This window comes from Trachymyrmex septentrionalis, unplaced genomic scaffold (assembly GCF_001594115.1).
Source record: "Trachymyrmex septentrionalis isolate Tsep2-gDNA-1 unplaced genomic scaffold, Tsep1.0 scaffold6, whole genome shotgun sequence".
Taxonomy (NCBI): domain Eukaryota; kingdom Metazoa; phylum Arthropoda; class Insecta; order Hymenoptera; family Formicidae; genus Trachymyrmex; species Trachymyrmex septentrionalis.
Genome location: NW_017305778.1, coordinates 3,366,485 through 3,388,300, shown reverse-complemented (window position 1 = coordinate 3,388,300; position 21,816 = coordinate 3,366,485). Strand labels below are relative to the sequence as shown.

At 33.1% G+C, this 21,816-nt stretch overlaps 2 protein-coding genes across 6 annotated transcripts in view; one reads left to right on the top strand and one right to left on the bottom strand.

Moving 5' to 3' along the window:
* LOC108752304 (proclotting enzyme-like) overlaps nt 1-3,703 on the top strand; it is a 4,225-nt gene extending 522 nt beyond the window's left edge. Inside the window, exons 2-8 of one of the 3 annotated variants that reach the window (XM_018493047.1) lie at nt 379-509; nt 592-734; nt 796-890; nt 1,244-1,568; nt 2,396-2,640; nt 3,166-3,326; nt 3,535-3,703. In XM_018493047.1, the coding sequence (XP_018348549.1) occupies nt 379-509; nt 592-734; nt 796-890; nt 1,244-1,568; nt 2,396-2,640; nt 3,166-3,326; nt 3,535-3,696 (1,262 nt within the window). In that variant the 3' untranslated portion in view covers nt 3,697-3,703. Of the gene's footprint in view, nt 1-369; nt 510-591; nt 735-795; nt 891-1,243; nt 1,569-2,395; nt 2,641-3,162; nt 3,327-3,534 lie in introns of all 3 variants that reach the window. The other 2 variants (XM_018493046.1, XM_018493045.1) reach the window with 2 other exon arrangements.
* Nucleotides 3,704-5,674: 1,971 nt separating this feature from the next.
* LOC108752303 (atrial natriuretic peptide receptor 1-like) overlaps nt 5,675-21,816 on the bottom strand; it is a 112,265-nt gene continuing 96,123 nt past the window's right edge. For all 3 annotated transcript variants that reach the window (XM_018493043.1, XM_018493041.1, XM_018493042.1), the window contains 4 exons: nt 20,514-20,688; nt 19,121-19,219; nt 8,671-8,762; nt 5,675-6,354 (listed from right to left, as the gene is read on the bottom strand). In XM_018493043.1, coding sequence (XP_018348545.1) covers nt 5,716-6,354; nt 8,671-8,762; nt 19,121-19,219; nt 20,514-20,688 — 1,005 coding nt within the window. In that variant the 3' untranslated portion in view covers nt 5,675-5,715. The remainder of the gene's footprint in view (nt 6,355-8,670; nt 8,763-19,120; nt 19,220-20,513; nt 20,689-21,816) is intronic.

The following is a 21,816-nucleotide window of genomic DNA, read 5'->3' as shown; positions in this document are numbered from 1 at the left end:
ATATATATATATAGAGAGAGAGAGAGAGAGAGAGAGAGAGAGAGATTTCGTCGAGACATCGAATTGCGGACTTCTGACCGTAATATTTTTCAAAGTATACTCGTATATTACATACAAATGCATCAAGTGTAATAAATCGCGTTAAAAGAACAGAATGTGATTTATTTTTGGTTTTAAAAGTCCAACAAGGCGTATTCTTTTAACGGAAATAGCGAAATCATGTATAGTACCGATAATGTATCACTCAGACGCTCTAACCTTCTATGGTCCTCATTAAATTTCGATACGTATCACATGTATGCGTTCACGAACACGTATGGAACACGCATATCATGTTCGTCAATACATGTGATACACCATATTTCTTAAATCCGGTAGCGATCGAGAATCAGAAATGGGTAACACGCCTTCAACATACGGAATTATTTCAATTTCCGGGAAACATTTCCCATCCTCTCCTTCGCAATAAACGATTTTTCGTGCCAGGTACTACAAAATTAAATACACAGGTGCGTTATTCTAAGCATTATCTACAAATTCAAACATTATTTAAAATAAGAACGTGCAATAAAAATTAATTTTCTTTTCTAGAAATCAATATATCAAGCTTGTGTTGCGCCAGGTAATCGAAAAGGCCATTGCAAACATTTCAGTGGATGCATTCTATCAAAAGAGTTCCTCAAAAGTTCAAACGCTGGGCGATTTATGGATTATATGTGCATAATTGAACAAACGTAAGCTAACATTGTATTTTATGCATCAACAGTTTCATTATTAATGTTTTCCTCGTTGCAGGTACATAGGTATGTGCTGTCCTGATGATGTCATGACAGCTCGATCGAAAAATACGTTTGACGATGATTTAGCCAGCAAATTACCAGCGATAGCGAGTTTGTATAAATTTTAATTATTTGTTTGAAAATATAATATAATTTTTTAAATTATATTATTAATTAAATTGTGTAGATATTATAAATGTATTTTTGTTATAACAACGATTGAAAAATAAATCTGTTTAAAATTGTTATAATTGTACGATACATTTTTATTTATTTATGTAAGATTTACGATAAATATGCACATAAACGGTTTCATCAACTTAACGCATCTCGATGAAAGTGCTTTACACGTGCACTTTCATGACAAACAATATCTATCAATGTCTATCGCGATACTCGTGGTATCAGTGTCCGTTTAAGCGAGAGTACCACGTGTATACGTACTTCAAATTCTTCTCTCGCAGGTCTCGACGAGGACGACGAGGAAGAGTGGGATGAAACTCAAGGAAATGAGGACGAGAATGGGTTACCTGCCAACAAGACAAGCGATGCAAATTTGCGAAAAGACGAGATATCGGTCAAGCAAGAGACAAGGAAGCCACGAAGACCCAGAGGGTGTGGCACAACCACGATAATGAAAACCAGAATCACGGGAGACCAACCGGCTGACACTAAAGAGTGGCCATGGATGGCGGCTCTTCTCCTTACCAGACAAGAAGCGACTCAGTATTGCGGGGGTGTATTAATCACTGATAGACACATACTTACAGCCGCACACTGCGTTTATAGGTAAATTATTATATAAATATTCATCAAGGTTTTTAATAGTCTTTATGAAATAAAAAAATCTTAACTTTTCGTCGGCTAACATAAAAGTTTTATTCTTTCTAGGTCTTCAAACTTCGATTTTAATATTATTCCGGACTGTATAAAAATTAGAAAAAATTGTTACGTACTTGTAAAAGCTTTAACAAGTTTTTATTATCATAAAAGTAAGATTGTATTTTATTTATATTATAGATTTAAATTTATTTATCGAAAATCATAATTTAAAAAATCGACTATGCCTTTAAAGTCCAACATCCGACAGAGGATTATCTCAACATTAAATGCTAATTAATAATAGTTTCCAACTATTTTTTTATTACAAGATATTAAAAAAGAATTCTTCATTATCTCCGTCATAATTTTTTTCATATATGTTTGTAAATCAGCAAAACTAAATTCGTGTTGCGCTCTATAAGCTTAAATAGTGCAGAGAATTGGTTGCGACTGTATTAAAAAAAAGAATCGCGTCAAGTGGTTGCAATAAAGAAAGAAATATTTGCATATAATATTTACTTCAGGATAGATGCGTATGTCTTCGTATCTCAGAATTTACGAGCAAAGATTACGATCTGGTCGGTATTTCAGACATTTATGTTTTTGCGGTCATGGTTGACGGCGATTGTGCTTAAACTTTGTACTATTTCGGCGCGCTGACACATTTTCTTGCTATTATCCTCAGAAACGTTAATGTGCGATATATACTCTGCTTTTGTAACCGTGAAATAAACAGTTAGGATTCATGAGAGTAAGTTACAGTTATCCTTTGTTGCGTCGTCACATCTTTATAGGTACGATCCGCACTACATTACGGTGAGACTCGGCGAATATGATTTCACTAAGGTCGACGAGACGCGAGCGTTGGATTTTATGGTGTCGGAGATACGAATACACAGGGACTTCGAATTGAACACATACGAGAACGACATTGCTATCATTAAGATCCATCGACCCACTGTGTTTAACAGCTATATCTGGCCCATCTGCCTCCCGCCTGTTCAGCAATCGTTCGAAAATAAAGACGCTATCGTTACGGGTCAGTAACAAATAGATATGTTATTTTTAAGCCGAAAATTAATAACAAAATGATTTGTTAATTTTCTTTAAGTCTATCATTTGCACATCTGCAGATGTTTTTTTAACAGCCAAAAGTTGATGAAGAAACATATTACGCATTTTATACAAAATTTCAATATATTTAATTTTTCAACGTTTAGTAAGCAAAATTTATTTATATTATTAGCTGTTATCTGTTATTACTTTATCAAGAATATCATTTTAAATATAGTGAGTCTAAACCGTGAAACAATTATTCATCAACTAAAAATATTATAATTCTGCATTGAGCAAACTGTTGTGTAAACTCATCAATTGTTGTAACTCATGATATGTTATATTTATACATTATATTGTTGAGTACGAAATGTAGCATTGATGTTATGTTACTTTTAGTGTCTACTGAGTAGTTTTCCTGACATATTTCTGCAACGGCGGAATGGGCAAAAGAAATTAAAAAGTACAAACTGTTTCTACAATCTGAAAAGTGTTAACATTTTATTAGGTTGGGGCACGCAATACTACGGAGGACCTGCTAGCACGATACTGCTGGAAACTAAGGTACCGGTATGGCCCCAAGAAAAATGCATTCGCAGCTTCACGCAACTGATTCCGAACACTACTCTGTGCGCCGGCGCTTACGAGGGGGGTCGCGACGCTTGTCAAGTAAGATAATAATTTATTTATTTATTCCAGACAAGTGTCGAGGGATGTGATGTCGTGCTAAGTGCGCAGGAATTAGCTAGAAAGACTTCATTTCATAATGAATGCCGTCTTCCTGACTGAAATCCGTTAATATTTTAAGAGACGTCGAGAGAAGGACAGGCCAACTTTAATTGTATTACCAGATTCGACGAATCATCTCTTTTTTCAGGGTGACTCGGGCGGTCCGTTGCTGCATCAGCTCGCCAACGGCAGGTGGGTCAACATCGGGATAGTATCCTGGGGGATTCGCTGCGGTGATCCCGGATATCCGGGGATATATACCCGCGTGAACTCTTACCTCGATTGGATATTCGCAAACGCCGTGTTTTGAGAGTCACGTAGCCACGTCCTCACGTTTGCCAAAGATTTTTCTACTTTTATACATTTCGAACCTTTTGCACTTACGTAAGACATGTATTCCACTGATGAAACGATCCTTCCGGCTCTCGCCAGCGATGCGACACATTGAAACGAGTTCATTAATAATGACCACTCGATCGGACGCCCGAGGTAACGGTTAGGCAGTCTTGAAAACGACTAAACTTTATTTTCGGAATATTCATTGGTACATCGTTGAAAGAGAGATTGACACAGATAGAATTTCACTCTTCACGATGCGTCACACCCCTCCTGTCGCCACACCACCGTTTACAACAGAGCGACCACGGAGTATCAGCCACCTGCACCGTTTCGTCCATACATTAAACACGGGTATGCAATTGCGACCGCACGTGCACATACCTGTCTTGTGTATGCATGTATACGTGTGCGAATACATGTATATGTGGGCATTCGCAGATATATGCACTCGCAATCGGTATTAATTTCTCAGACACGTCACAGACTTCTTTCGCGAGAGGCCCAGCCTCTGTTCGCAACTGGCTCTAAACATTGACGTTAGCTACGGTAACTTTTCTTTTGCAGCCATATATATATATGTATATATATGTATATAATCTAATCTCATAACATATACATGTACTTGCGTATACATATATATCTTTTTTCTCCTTTTTGTATTTATATAACATCCTTACACGTGTAGGTACAGAATTTTGTGTTTGCGCGCGTCTCACGACGCGTTGCGAACGATAATATTTGTCATGTCGAACATGCGACGATAAACACTGTGGCCGAGCTATGTCTTTTGTGTTGCTTATATGTATTTGCGATTCCGTAGACAAGTTTGGAAGGAAAAATATATTTAATAAAAACTTTATATTGGAAGAAGCTTACGCAAATATTTCTATACAGAGTGTGTTTGAGAAAATGTATCGTTCTATCCCTTACGATCAATCTCGATTTGACTTTATTACTTCTTTCTTCTTCTTAGTAATTACGATTATAGGGAGAATGATTTAGTCAATCGCGGTCGGTTTTCGATAAAATGGATCCTAAAATCCTCGCAAAGGGAGAGAATCTAAATTCGCTTGTATTCGCGATCGGATCATAATTAATTCGGCGCGTAAGGCTTGGCGGGAATCAGGTATTGGCTGCGGTTAACTTTGGAAAACTTGCCGCTAAGCTAATTGTAAGCCCATTGCATTTTACGTGTCGTCGCAATGAATTGTATGAGGACATACGCGCGTAAACGGGAAACGTAAATGTTCTTCACTTTGGTACGAATAAATAAAATGCACACACGCACGACCGGTGTAATACTGTGTCCATATACAGAAGACTAACTATCTTGGCAAAAGTACATCGCCGGTCGTGTATCTCTCTATAATTAATTGTTTCCTTTCCTGTCTTCTTTTAGGCTCGGATCGTTCAATCCGATCCTCATTGTTAATCCATATCGCACGATTAGCTCACGCGATACTCATATTTATTCTAAAAATTGCATTAATCGGTTGGTTCCATAATACCTTAGTAGAAAGAGATCACTTTCAGCATGGAGTCGGTCCCGCCTTGTCAATTATACGTATACCTATCGCAATGCTAATAACATAATCAGTACTTATGGTACCAAAAAAGCAAATCTTTCACTAGCTGATTACTAGAATCCTAATTTAACGTGGACTTTCTAGAAATCAAGAAACAGTCATGAAACTAATGTTAATTAATTCAAGAGAAGCACCTTTGTCGTAAATCTGATAGAAGACAATTGATGCCAGGATATGTTCACAAATCACTTTGATTACTTCCGAAATGAAGAATCTGAATTTTAGAAGCTTTAATAGATCAGAACGATGAACAAATCCTCCACTTACGCGTCCTCCGTTCCCATCGTCCATTTCTCTCTCGCTTCAGTTTTGACCACGATCATCGATTGTTTTCTCACGACATCCTTCGCGGACTTCGATAGCTGGCAAGATAAACATCGCCAAGAAAGCACATCTTAGGGGAACTAGACTCTGGGGACCGCGCCAGCAGGTAACAGGAGCGGCGCATTGGGACCGCTCTCAGTGTGATTGGGCATGCTCTCGGCCGTCGGATATACCTGGTGCATGGAGTTGTTTGCGCTCGGCGGTCCACTCGTGCGATTGCGGGACGGCGAGGAGTTGCTCGGCGTCATGGCGACGGTACGCGATGCGACCACCGATTTGGGCGCGCCGTTTTCAGTTACGCAAGCAGGATTAACCGTTGCGGACCTTTGACCCTGAATCTGGTTCATGGTCGACGACGGATTGGTCTGAACCGCTTGGCATCGCGATTGGGTGGCCATTAAACCCTGGTGCTGCAATTCCTGCGGTCTCTGCTGACCCGGATGTCCCTGCTGTCGTGGCTCCTGACTCCTCGACTGAATCGATTGCTGAGTCGGGTACGGCTGGTCCGATTGACCCTGAAATTTGTTTTGCTGGTTGACGGACGAGAGCGCCCGCTGCTCCTGTTGCTTCGTCTGCGTCGTTTGAATTTGCGTGGTGATAGGAGGCTGATCCTGAAGAATCGATATTTGGCCGACGGTCGTTGTGGGATTTGCCTGTTGCACATTGTTATTTGTCGGTTTTTCGCCCATCAACCAATAAGTAGTCATCGGACCTTTACCCTGCGAACATTGGCGCAAATGGAAGATTATTTCAAGCTAAAGTGATTAATATTCACTATAACATCCGATAAAATTTAATATTTTATAATATTAAATCAATTAACATTAATATTTTATAAAATTTCATTCAAAGTATATATTCTTTTAATATAACATTCCCAGTTTATTTATTAAAGCTGACCTACATATATAAGAACTTATATAATTAATACAGCTCTTAAATATTTGTTACAAACAATGTACGGGATAATTTATTCATAGAGACGGGAAGCGATTAGTTGTGCTAACAAAATCATGTTGTTCATAGTTAGTTACGGTAGATGGTAATTAAGAATCAAAGTTAACGCAATGTACGTATAGGTACGTAGCTCCAGAGATTTAATTAAGGTCGTCCTGTGCGGTGGGATTCAATAACAAAGGCGAAGCTATTATATCGCTTTGTTACGCGATAGCGATCTGCGAATGCGTTTAACTCCGGCCCGTTCGTGAAATATTCAAATAAGCGGTAGCGTGTACAATAGCCGAGTGATATACGAAGTACTTGAGTTTTAATTCCCGGTCGGTAGCCCCATTACTATTAACTATGCGCGAATTGCCGTGCGTATTTCCACTGGCGCTATCTTACTAATTAATTGCATACCGCCGCAAAGTTACGCGAATGCCAGCAAATGCACGCGCGCCCGTTCGAGCTTACTCGCGACCGCTGAACTTTGACCCGAATTGTACGGTAAACGATCCAATCACTCCGTGGACGCCTTCGTCCATCATTCGAGAAGGTGTACTTAATCGACCAACAAGTCAACGATGTTTACGACTGTGCGTTCGAGGCGAATCGATCGAATCACACAAATAAATAGGACATCTATAATAGCGGTCGCTTATTATTGCCGTTCACTTGAGATATTGATGATCCCCGTGATATCGGAATTGCGATCTCGGAACTACGGCGCGCGTCCCCATCGTGTTATCCGCTTTATCACATGGACAATAGTGACACACTGGACGAACTACTATAATTTCGACAATGCGACGCCGAAATTGATTGCCGCCAGCGTTAATTGTTCTCTTCTGGGAAAACGGAGACAGATCGCACCTGTGGACAACGGGCGACGTGATGCACATGATGCATGTGTATTAAGCAAGAGAACATAACGCACTCGGTTATGGTAGAGCACCTCTGAATATGTAAACGAGAGAGGTGCGCATATAGAAGCTAACCGCCGGATATAACTGCAATTTACAATTCACGGTCCTCCCGGAGGTGTAAATGTGATTTGTCGAAGTTGAGAAAGTCGAGCCCCCCTTGTTGAAGGACCGTTGCGTTACGCGTTTAAAAACTGAAACCGGTAACATCCGGTAAAATCTGCATAAATGTTTTATAAAATATAAATATTTATATACATATTTATTATATAAATATTTTATAAAACGTAAAGCGTTAGAATAAAATTGGAGAGAGAGATCTCATTCATTAACACCGTTCTAATAAAAATTGTAACACGGTGTGAAAAACTCATATTCTATAAATTTGTATTTTAAATGTATTCATCTTTATTATAGCAGGAGGTAACCAACGGCACACAAAGATATTTTCAATAGCACCTCTAAAGAAACACGCTGTTAGAAAAAAATTTTGAAAACCAAAAAATAGCGCGATAAAATAATCCTATAAACTATTTAAACAAAATTATAAAAAAAAATATAAAACAAAATAGAAAATAATAAGAGAAAATAATTTTGTTAAATAAAAGAAGTCTTTTTGCTTTTAAAAGAAGAAATTAAGTGTTATGTTTTTTATGAGTATTAAGTTTTTTTCTTAATTCTGTAGTAGAATGACACACCAAAAATCTCGAAAGAGTTCCATAATAACACACCAGATAAAAAGTTTGGCCACTCCTGGTATAATATAAAAATAAATTAGAGATACTTTAAATAAATATAAGCATCATAAATAACTCTGAATTATTGCAATGGAATTATTGCACGTTTTGCTTCGTAAGTGTAAATAAAATCCTCCGTTAAATTGCGAATATGAAGATTAACTTGCAAAAAACTGTACAAGGGTGCACGAGAATAAAAAGATTTGCATTACCGTAATCTGCAAAACGAGATCGCAACTAAATCGCGCAATGATCATTCTCTTCGCTAACATCCGCCACATAAAAAATCACTTGACAGTTTCACACAATACAAACTTATACGGATTCTTAGTCTTTTCGCTCTCAAAGAAGAAAGCAACAACTGGGTTCGATAAAAAGAGAAGTAAACAGAAACATATTTCAAATTGAGGAAAAATCGCATTTATCAAGAACTTACCTTCAATATAACTTCTCCTCTGCAGACGAGTTCGAATGTGCCAAATGTATCTAGGATTTCCTTCGTCTTTGGACTGACATGAATCTTCAAAGCTGTCGCAGAAAAAGGAAAACGACTTGTTTTACGCGCGTCCTGTAATCCTCTCACAGCGCTAATTCAGAATAATTAGATATATTACGTAATTAAGTTATATCACGTAAAATGACCAATTAAAGAATAATACCAAACCATATAATTGCTTCGCTTATAAACATTAAGCCTTTCTCGTACATTAAGCCTTTACATAACTATCACGATAAATTTTAATGCCTTTGAATGACGTTTATCGGATTTATTCTATATGCGAAGTGTATAAAAAGTATACATAAAATAACATCTCGAGTGATTACCTTTTAAAGTTAGTTATTTCAAACATAATACACACAACACATACATGTATTATTTTTTGGTAGAAAATTTTTTTTAAGCATTTATTGATTTATTTATTTCATAAATTTATTCCTCTAAAAATAATGTATCAGATTTTAGTATTGTTTTAATTTCATTAAATTAATTTCAACAAGAGAGAATATATTGTACCTTTTTCCGTAAACCGTTTTAAATATTGAAATGTGACATTTAACAACTAGCGAACATGAGAAACAAAAATTAAAAAAAATGGTTGGACTGAAATTTACGCAGAAGAGCTTTTTCAAGTAATTGTGCTTCACACGAATAAGCTCGCTTTGAACCAGTCGCTTCTGATGATAGTGCACTTTAAAGACCAAATGTAATTTTAACACACACATTGTGTATGTATGTGTGTGTGTATCGCGGCGCACAATGATATATTTGATGTATTGAACTTTATGTACTTTTGTTATCTGCACGATTGTTCTTTTATTATCTTCTATCTTTTAAATTACAACTAAATTACAGGACATTTAAAATGCATATTTTAATGCTAGAATCTGGCAGATATTCGCTTCTGTTTCGTTTTTTTGTTTCATATTAAAAACTTTAAGAAAACTTAATGATCTTCGGGTAATAAAAAGTTAAGAACTTTTTCTTGGAGGAGAAAAGTTTTAGAAAAAAATATGGATGTAAGATTTCTTTTTAATTTTTGATTTGCTTCTATTTTTGTTCTCTGTTTAAACGTAAATTGAATTTTAACACACAGTGTGTGGGACGAAATACATATTTATTTTACCAGAAGCAACGTTAATTCAAATTCCAAACGGCAAAAACATTGCAATTTTGCGGTACGCAATAATGGCCCATTAGATAGATAGAAATACTTCTTATCTCATTACACAAGGTAATCGAGAAAAGCGCAATAAATTACTCTCTGAAAAACTGCATTAATAATTATGCAACACTGAGTTGTTATCGTATGATTTCCATGAATTTCGCGATCTGACGTGACCTTTACAGAAATGACTCGATTTATTTTGATGCTTCGACGAGCAGCGTCAAGGCATCGCATGAGGAGAACTAGAGAATTTAAATCTTTTTGACTTATAAACTTCGTATCTTGACTTCCAATTAACTTCTTTCTGTCACCACGAGGATATGCACGTTTGACATAGGTTCAATGAAATTCGCAAGAGACAAATTCTTTTCGGTGAACCGCTTGCGACCTTTTTTGTGTCAAACAAGATGAATTGGAGACCTTGATAACTCGACCCTGTTGATTTTCTGTCCTTTCATCGGAGGACTTATATGAAACACATTCATAAATTATTCAAAAAGTATAAAGCTAAATCTATTGTATTTAAATAAACATAATTTATTTTAATATAATTGTGTAATTTAAAAATAAAGTATAATACTTTTAAAGAAAATGTTTTATAAATTTTTATATGAATTATGTAATAAATGTGCTGAAAAGTGATTTAATCTGACTGTTCATCGAGGTGAGTTGCAATGATAAACTAATTTTTCATTTATTCTCAAAAGCGTAAAACGACTTGTACAATTTTTCAAATATACGCTTCAGTTCTAACAGAAAAAGAAGACATATAAGAAACACGATTAAACATTTTTAAACGTTTAACAATTATGCTGAAATGCCGTTGAAAGATGTAATGAGGTACAAATCGATTTACAGCATTGAAAATTCGCGTAATCTAAACTAAATGCGAATAAATCGGCGCTATCACATCTTCTTGAACCGGTAGTACAGGGCAACTTTTAATGGGATTTAAGCCGATAATAAAGTTACTGCGTACTGATCAGAACTTCCGTCGTCGACTAGATGTGCAAGTTCGATTACAGCACGGCCGACGGCCAGAACGAGCGATCGCAAATATGCTAATCCGATATTCGCAATTTTCGTATGATCTGCTCTATTTCTCGAGGAACTTGATTGCGTTTCCTACAAGAAAAGAGAGTACAATGAGGCTGCTTGAGAATCAATAGCTACTAGTCCTTCATTTTAAATCAGTTATACAGTATCATCGGAGACGATTAATTACTTTACATAATATACTAATTATTTCATATAATAAATATTCTCTGTTAATGAGACATTAATTAACTATGCGTATGCAGCGACATTCAATAAAGATATATTGCTCTTGAATAGCATGCGTTGCCGTATATAATCGATCAAATTAACGTCCAATAAAATTTGATTAAGTCTGAAGCTTTAACTGCACAAAAATGTTTGAAGCGAAATTCCAAATTTTCAGGAATTTAAATAATATTCCATTCGGAAAAGTTCATTTTTGTTAGAGAAGTTAGTAAAAATGTCCTTTGTTAAACAAATTTTTGTTTTCTTTATTAAATAAATTTTTATTAACACTTTTATTTTTTTTATATTTTTTATGTAACAGAAATAAATCTTATTTTTTAAATAAAAATTTGATTTAATCGTTCTTTTCAAATAGAGTAATTGACCAATTATTAAAACTTTTATTATGAAAACGAATTGAATAATTTATGTGTAACAGTCAAAGTTTGTTGGATATTAGTAATGTATACTTATATCCATGCATATTACTCGTAATTGAATTATGATATATATATATATATTCGTAGGATTAAGATTAAAAAAAAAACAATAAATGGAATTATCATCATTCTAAGCGACGTAAAGAACAATACATTCGTAAAAACAAAAATAAAAAATAAAATATACAATAATCCGTTTAATAAAATCAATTTAAAATAAAGAGAAGAGAGATTAGACGTGTTTGTATTTTATAATACGTTGAATATTTCAAGGAATTCAATTGACGTTGAATAATTTAACCGGCCCTCGATTCCTAGTATGTGTTCCTAGCTGTGTTTGTTTTCTGCGACATACAGCGTGGCGCCGTACGTAAACAATGTTGCCGCGCTATCACTGTGTATTTGCACGCCGAGACTCCGGTTGATAAGACGCGTGCCGCCGAATAAGTAGTAAGTACGCATTACTTTTCAAGATGCGATCATAATAAATGTCTATTGAAAGACACTTCTTTATGATTATAATTAATTGCGTTTATTCGCACGAACGATTAACTCTCTTGAGAATGGAAATTCGTATGTATGTATATTGTTGCAACAATTTTATTATCTATCGTTGCAAATGTCTCACGCTTTTAAAAATCTTGCGAATTAAAACAATAGGGAAAATTACAAATTATTACTTTATCGCAATATTATTTCATCGCGACATAAGGTCTGTTTTTTATTGCTGCACTCTGACCCGGTGCAATAAGTTGAATGTATATTTGTTTCACTTCAACTTATTGCACTGTGTGTATCAGTTCAGAAAGTGCAGCAATAAAAAATAAACCTATAGTTTGACGATTTCTTGAAATCGAAAGCGCGATGTAATACGCGAATTGTTAAATGTTATAGAATAACTCAAAAGTGGATATATCGATCGCTTCGGTTAATAATTAACTTGAAATACGAGAAACAGAACATTCGGTGTTATTTTATTATGCGCTAAATGGTTAGATCATGTCTGTTCAATATTTGGCTCGTAAGCTAAAGTTTCCACCCAAAATTTTAGTCAGTGGAGAGGGGGGGGAGGCTAAATTTATATCTCCATACAAATCTAATTAAAATACTTATTAAAGTTAGCCTTCAAGGATCTTCAGCGGACTTTCTTATGAATAATCTATCTGCGCACTTTGTATGCTTTGGGTATAAATCCCGTCCGCTAAAAATGCCACATATCTCAAACAGATGGAATATGTAAGACAACAAACTAAACAAAGAATACGAAAACAAAGCATTTGTATTTTGTTTCACAACATGCTTTACTATTCCACTACACGTATGTATCACGAAATAACCATTAAGTCTTCTACACGCCCTACAGTAATCATTTTATAGATTAGTTATCATTTTAGTAGATTATAATTTATGGCGTTACTTATTACAGTGACAAGTCGATTCAACTCACAATAATTTCATTAATATTAACAGTAAAAAGCTGAAATCATAACACAATACTAGTATAACGTAATGGCATGTAACAGAGTAGTTGCGAGAAAATTACCTCTACTTCTTCTATTTTTTCTGACTTCTGCGGTGTAAATCCCAGCATGGCGTATTTGTCAGAGTTACCCTATACGGTTTCTGACAGATTGAAATTATTTTCCTTATCCCTAATTCCTTATTTCTTCTATTGTGTCTGCATCCTTATCTCTTTCTCATCTTTCGCCGAGTGAGATAAAGAAAAAATAAAAAAAATGGGTACTCGAGCTAGCCAATCTAGACAGAGTTTAGCGTCTATTCTCTTTTATTTGTTCTTTATCTCACTTAACAAGACAATAGAGAGATAGAAACATTTAGCGCACAAGCAATATCTGCGTTATATATTTCGTAGCAAATTAATATGTGCCGTTTGGCTTCGGATAATTCGGATCAACGTATAGCGTGCTGTTGTGTTTGTCAAACTCGAGTTAGTAAGCAATGGTTGCTCTGTGCCGTAATATTATTCCCAGGTAACAAGCTGACATTGTCATTTTGATGTGAAAATAACATTAGAGACGGCATTTTAATATGAAAATTTTTCATGTCATTTTGATGTTAAAACAACTACAAATAATCAACTTGCTTTTTCGAAAAAGGCTATATAGCAAGTTGGCATTTCTTTTCTATAAAAATACTAAGAAAATGTGTAATATAATAATATGTATATAATAATATTTTCGTACATTCTCAAATGTGAGATTTTTCAAGAATGCGATTCTTAGGTTATTTCTCGAAACGCGGTTTCAACAAGTAGTAGGAAAAAAAAAAATCGATCGAGCCTTTTCTCACAGACAGCATTTTCAGTGTGCGTGATTAATTAATTACCGCGATTAAAATCTCATAAATGTATTAAAGTGACGACTATTTATCAAAGTGCACATTCAATTCCGAGATGGAATTTGAAACGATAAGAAATTCGAATCATAAATTCATGAGACAATGATTACTTTGCCGATTTCAAATGTAATTATTATCGAGGGCGTAAGAATGATGAGACTCTGACTGAATTCTAATATTGGAAAGCCGTAATATATACAGTGAGTGCAAAAAGTATTTACGCAGAGAAAATATTTTTTAAAAAAACTTTATTTTTAAAAAGTAAATATCGTCCAGCAAGAAATGAGTCATTAAATTGATGTCGAATCGATATCGATACAATGATTTCAACACCAATTCGACGTCGATTCGACGTTTAATTAACGTTCATTTCTTGCTAGGTAATTGACAATTTATTCATAAAGAATAAAATAGATTGTATGTTTCTTAAAATTATAGATACTAAAAAGATGTGTATTAATTATAGAAAATATATCATCTGAAAAATAAACGAAAATTAAAAATTCTGTTGTTTGGATGCTCAAAAAGAATTCGTACAATCGAGAAATTTAGCTTCTAAAATCAGGAATACATGCGAAACTCATTTGTTTATGTTAGAACAGAATATATTCATCGTTTAAAATTATTAATTAATGTTTATTTTTTACAAATAAGACTTTTTTGTATAAAAAATTTTCTTGTACAAATACTTTCTGTTCTCACTGTATATCAATCGTTCGTATTACATATTATATATATTTAGCAAAAAATTGAAAGATGAGAAGTCCGAGTATATCCCGAACACGTGTATGATTTATTCAAACATTGAACACGCGCGCCAAGTAACGTTTCAAAACTTGACTCTGTCAACTTCGAGTATCTTTCATCTTTATTCAATATTTGATGACCAACAAGGATAAAATGATAGTTGACATAGTTGAATTTTGGAACGCGCGCGCAACTCTGAAGTATAGAGCAGCTGAAACTTGCCGCGGTGAATATCGTGTTAAGTTGGCTGCGGTCGCGATCTTCGTTTACGACGCCATATTGCAAAGCGTCACGAGCGACGAGCGGATCGTAGTTTCGTGCGCGCATGTCCTTTTCGTGTTATTCTTTCGTCTCAATAAAATATCTGTCACGTGCGACTAACGTCGGGAGTGCCAGACAGAGTGTCGCGCGATCGTCGTATTCTGATAATCAGTTCGCGCATAATTAATCAGGCTTCCGAGAGTGAATACGTATTGAATGCCGTAACGGAATGACACAGAGAAGAAAAGAAAAGGGAGATATCGCAACCGAGGAGTGAGTAATTTTTTACTTGTATATAAGTATTTTGATATTATTTGTACGGAAATAATCTGTTATTAATTAAATAAGAGAAAATCCTCAATTTGGTCAAAGCGGATCTTAGTATATAAATATTTCTGTGTAAATTTATATATATATCTTCTAATTCTGCAAACCGTGCGCTGAAATCCTTTTCGGTCTTGAACGCAATTATGTGGTCTGTTTTCTGTTCCTGTACTAGACTATACTAGAATTCTCTTCCTCGCTTTCAACAAACATCAAACATATACCTATTTCACTTTAAGTTCCAAAAGTGTACACTAGTTCAGCCACTGAAAACAGACTTAAAAGCAAATCCAGAGTAGTAATATGACTTATTAAATTGACGAGCAATTTAATTATTTTTGATACTAATAAGCATCTTTATAAAAATATTAATAACCTGTTAATGAGAAACTTAAGTTTGCGAATAATTTATTGCGAAAAGATTCTTATAAGAAATTGATGCTTATTAATAATTATTTAATTGCTTGTTAATGACGCAGTTTGCAGAATAAAATATGTACATAAATTCATACAGAAAATTTTGAACACTAACACTGCTCTGGCCGAATATAGGATTTCTCTTTAATTAGATTTATTCTCTCCGTTTATATTTGTATTATAATTGTTAATGGGTTATTAATTAAATATTTAAATCATTCATGCCTGAGTAATTTGTGTAAGAAATAAATAAAAATGTTATATTACGAAATTTTATGAAAGTTAATATTTAGAAAAGCATTTTTTTTTAGAAATTATATATTTTTTAGAAATTTTTAATTTTATTAAATATCTTTTAAGAGTCATGATAAATTCAATTGGCGCAAGAATTATTTCTTGAAATATTATTTAGTTATTTTTGGCGATTCTATAATTTAAATTATTTATATTTTGCAGATCAATATAGAGTTATAATTCCGCTGCGTATCACATCGGTGAGTGTCAAATTATTATTATATTTTATGATGAAAAAATAGATCTGTAAATATTATAGGTAATATAATATCTTGCTCATATGTGAAGCTATTACCTAGAAACGGAGCTCTGATAAATTAGTGTTTATTTGATATTAATGTCTATTTGATATTTCACCCTAAAATATTGCATATAACTGTGTTGAATTATTATATTTGCGAAGATGCATATGTACGAACATAAAATAGACTTAACTACTAATACGCACTATTATTAGTTTGATGTATATAGTTTGATTATTTATTGATACGTTTTGATATCTAGTTATGCAACAAAATATTAATCATAAAATGTACGAAATTAATAGGAAATTTAATTTTGCTTTTATAAAAACGAAAACGTAATGGAAGACATTTCTCTGTTACGGTATTTAATAAAAAGCGATAAACGGAATGATTAAATAAATAATTTGTTTCCGGATTAATAAAAGTACTGTAATCCCTTATATTTTTTACAAGCAATTCAGGAGAAATTTTTAGAAGACTTAATTGAAAACACCATGAGAATATTGCATTTTAATTTCAGTATCAAGTATATGAAATTTAATAAACTTTTATTGTAAAAATCTTTATATAAATTATTTTAAAGTTAATTAATTATATTTCTCAGTGTTGTATCTATTAGAATATTTGATATATTTTGAAAATATATTTTTAATATGGCATATGAAGAATAAAATTTTGATCGCTTATTGACGATATAATAAAAAATGAGATATTTGTATTAAAATAAAAATTTGTAAGACATATGTCGAGAACATGAAAAATATTTATATTAACAGAAATGAATCGCTCGGATCATCCATTACTCTTTTCATATCTTATATTATTTCTTGTCAACATGATTAACAATTTCTACATTCTTCTATCTCTCTATAGTAAAAATGTCGATGTTATTTGAAAATAAAAATCATACATTTTGTAAGTAATTAACAATAATAATTTATTGACGGATTAAAGAGTCTTAAGGATATATTTCTCAATTATCTTTCTTTTATAATTAATCATTTATGTTGAATTTATTTTAAAAGAAAAACTAAGAATTTTGAAAGTCTCTCTTTATGTATGCAAAATCACATATCGCATATTTATCATATATTTAAAATTATATATTTATAAGTATATACGATAAGCAATATTACATACAATATGTTTCGCGATAATGTATTGCTTTAATTATGTCAAGCTTTACATAAAATATTGCGTTGAGCTTCTCAGCGAAATAATGTAAGTAAATTTCTAATTAAAGTAAAATCATTTAATCGTTTACATCTTAAAATGTGAAACTTCTCATTTGATTTGCACAATATTTCACCTAACACGCTTTTAAGATTCAAGATTCAAATAACGATTAGAAATATGAGAATCGTAAAGATTTCTCAAAAATAATTTTCTAGAAACGTGTGATATTTACAGTTTTATGTGTCAATTTTTGTACATAAAAAATATCATAGAAACCATTTTATGATCTTGCTTTTAAATTTTAATTTAGATTGGATTTATGCATGAAAATAAGTAATTTACATATTCAAGATAGTAGTTATCCGTTACAATTTTAAAAAATTTAACATTAAATCTTAATAATTAAAAAGTTTACTGAAATTGAAATTGAAAGTAAGATCAAAGTAAATTACAAATTAAATATTATTGAGAATTACTTTTCTAGACTTCTCTCTCTCTCTCTCTCTCTCTCTCTCTCTCTCTCTCTCTCTCTCTCAATTAATCTTTAAAAAGCTCTTTATTTTTCCTTTAGAGAGTAAAGTTAACAATAAGAAGAATGAAGAGATTATGACTGAAGTATTATTTAATTGCTTTTCAAAACTGCATAGTCTTCAAAAGGTCTTTTGTCTTCATTCTTTTTGTACCTGTGAAATTGCTTGTAGCCTCTCGATATTTCGATTACGAGAAAATTAATCGATCGACTGAAATTAAAATCTAAATTTCGCTTGTACTTGTAATTTAACAGTCCGTACAATAATACAATTCGCGAAAGTTTGTTAAAATATCAGAACTTCGCTCTCGAACGCGTATTCAATGATCGGCGTGACAAAAAAGTAAGAGACGAAAAGAAAATTCGTAAAATCTTTCAGATAATGATAATCTATCACCCGGAAACTTTAATGTGCGTGATATAATTCTCGCGACGCACAAAACGAGTTACGAAGAAAACTCGATAAACAGCCGTGTGGCGCCTTGCGGTGCGTCCTTGCCTCGCGCGAGCGCCGCCGACACTAAGTCCTTGTAAGGGAAAAACCACCCACGCAACATTAAGCGATACACCGCATACTTGTGCGTACCTCGTAAGCATGTCAGTAAACGAGATCCAGCGCACAATCAATTTCATCATTGCGTGTTATTCTGTCAAGCCGCGATATCGAGATCCTTGTTAACCGTGGAAAAAAAGCTCTTGAAAATGCTGGAGGGGAGGAGGTACGATCGATAATTATAAAGGAGATATAGAAAGCAAATTTGATTTTCACATCGAGTCCTGTTAGATCTATGAAGTATTAAAACCCGATATTATGAGTAATTAAAAATCGATTCTAGCATCGTGTGGTATTTGATTAGACTAATAATTCTTGAATACGTGAGATACATTATTAATGTTTGTAGGAAATGTCGGAAGTTAATACGTGATTAAAGCCAATCAACAGTTATAATTGCACACCATAGTTTAAAACGAGCTAACCATGGTTTCTATGGTAACACTCGTGGGCCGATTTTCCCTTAAGCGGCGACCTTGTTCTCGGCACCACACCTTCACTTCTCCCCGTTAATTGTCGTTCGTGTCTATAACTTTCTACCTCCTCATTTTCCCCATTACGTCCCCAACGTAAAATGTTTCCTTCTCTGAGAATGACTGAGCTGTTAATTACCTTCACCGTTACTCTCCATCCTGGATGCTGTGTTGACCGTATCGCCGAACAGGCAGTATCTAGGCATTTTAAGACCTACTACACCAGCCACGCATGGTCCTGTAAGGAAACACATGTACGGCACTATATATTTTATGTTATTTTTATCACTGACGTTATTTTTATACCGTTTTTTTTTTTCGAAAAAAGATAATGGAAATGATGTAATATAGTTATAAAAATATCTGAAACAATTCTTGTTTTTCGAACGTTTTTAAAAAAAGTATAATTTTTATACTTTTCATTTTTTTTTTCAAGAAGATTGTTTCTTATGAAAAATATCTTTTAAGTATCATTTTATATCGTTAGAATAATTTTTAATTAAAAACATTTTTGCTTTTTTCTTTAATGTTTTTCATTTGTTGATACTTGAAGAGCCAATTTTCTATTCTTTATTAAAAAAATGTGACAACAACAAGCGCTTACTTTCGCGAATACGTTATAATTATTCTTTTCAAATAATGCAGAAACGACGGTTGTCCTCTGAGTCTATTTAAAATCAATTAACTTTACTAATTATGATTAACCACTCGATGTATATATTATATTAAGTCTTTTCTTCTCACGGGACTAATCTAAGTTTTATGCGTTCTTGAAGAATGCGTTTCGGATACGCGTGACATTTGGTGTCACCGAGACAAATTTTAGTGGAAGGTAGAAATAGGATGAATTAGTATCTAGAAAATAAAGATTCTCGTCACGTAATGGTTTAAGGACCATCGTGTCATGAATTTAAAACTTAATGGAAAGAAAAGCGAAAATGATAACCACTTTAGTTGAGAAATACAATCATTCATACTTTCAATAGCACATGGTTGCTAATATTTTCCAACAATATCATTTCCGGATCAGTTCCGTTTGTATCAAATATCATTTTCAATGGAAACGGATATTCTGTAAAAGTAAATTTGAGGAAAAATTTCCACTAGAAATTATTTTGAAATATTGTACCGCGTTTTTTATTCAATTTGTGTTATTCGTAATATTAATTCATAGCTTGCATATTCGACCTTTGCTACATGCAATCGATTCGTTACACGAAAGGAAATTTATAACGTCATTCTTCAACATATTGAATATGCTATTCTCTTTAATCAAACATCGAAAAGTCTACAAAATATGATATAAAAAGTTTTCTCCTTAGCGAAAAACAAATTGTATATGTAATAATAAGTTGCAATAATAAGATGATGCACAATCTATATACTTTGAAACTTGAAATTAGAAATTCTGAAATTGCAGACTATACGACAGTACGAGTCTGGCATGAAGCCTATAGAAACGCATTAAAACTAATTTTGTTTCGCTTCACTCGAGTGGAAAAAGATATATGTAGAATAAAGTATTGACTCACCAGAATGCATGCCAATACGAAGTTTTAATTGCTCGGTTGGTCTATGGCGAATACTGAATGTCATTACCGTATCCCTGAGGGCTAAACTCATCCTCGCAATTTCTCTAGCGTGATTCATTCCGTTTCTCACTGGTAATCCTGATACGACCATGTAAGCATCCCCTATTGTTTCCACCTGAAAAAATCAAGTGAAACTTGATGTTGAAAAATCACAAAAATAGTACACAAAACATATTTATGTAAAAAATTCAAATTTTACATGATTTTATGAAAAATATTTTTCCTTTATGTTATACGCTATAGTTTTATTTATGTATTTAAATTTATTACTATTCATTTAAAAAGCAAAAGAGCATTTTTACATTAAACCTTTACATCGAATATATTTTCATGTTAAATTTATTCATTTCTATCCACACGTTTTATATCATTTTCTGTTCGGGTTAAATAGATTAAGTACGAGAAAAAGAAGATGTCAGACAAAAAGAAAAGTCTACAGAAATGGCATCATTATATTTAACGAGGACACTACGATTTTAAAAAGTTCGTAATACTGGAGTGAAATAAACGGGTTAAAAGTAAAATATATTTAATAGAAATATCATGGAACAGAAAACATGAGAGAAAGTGCTGCAAATGTAATGAACGAAAACCATTTTTACAATTAACAATTAAGGCTTTGATGAATATAAATTCAATAATATATCTAATTTTTTTAGATTAAAAGAGCTAAAAGCATGATAATAACGTAATTTTATTATTTAAATTACTTAAACTACATAATCATACATTTCGACTTTGAATATGGTCCTCTCTCTCATCAATGAATATACCTAAGATATTTCATTACTTATAATTTCTCTATTAGCTTTAAGATTCGCAATCCGCTTTGTACGTATAATGCGTCAATCTTCTGAACATAAAGCCATTTTATTTCTCGAAATATCGGTTTTAAAAGTTCTCATAATTACTGTCGATATATAATTATAAAAAAGCACATCTGCAAATATTGGCGATGAATTATTAATGAACTTGTATCGATATAAATTAATCGTAAGCGATGTAATATTAATAGAAATTAAATATAGATTATGATAAAGTTTATTTTTCAATAAACTCTGATAATTTACAATCATCGTCTAAATAAATCGCAATAACGATTAAATGAAACATGCGAAAGAGTATAAATAGTACAGATTATATTTAATTTTAATATTCAATATTCTAAAAAGCGAATATAGAGGGAAAAGATAAGAACGTTCGAGAGGAAAAGGGAAAGTTTAATCTATAATTAAAGTAAAGT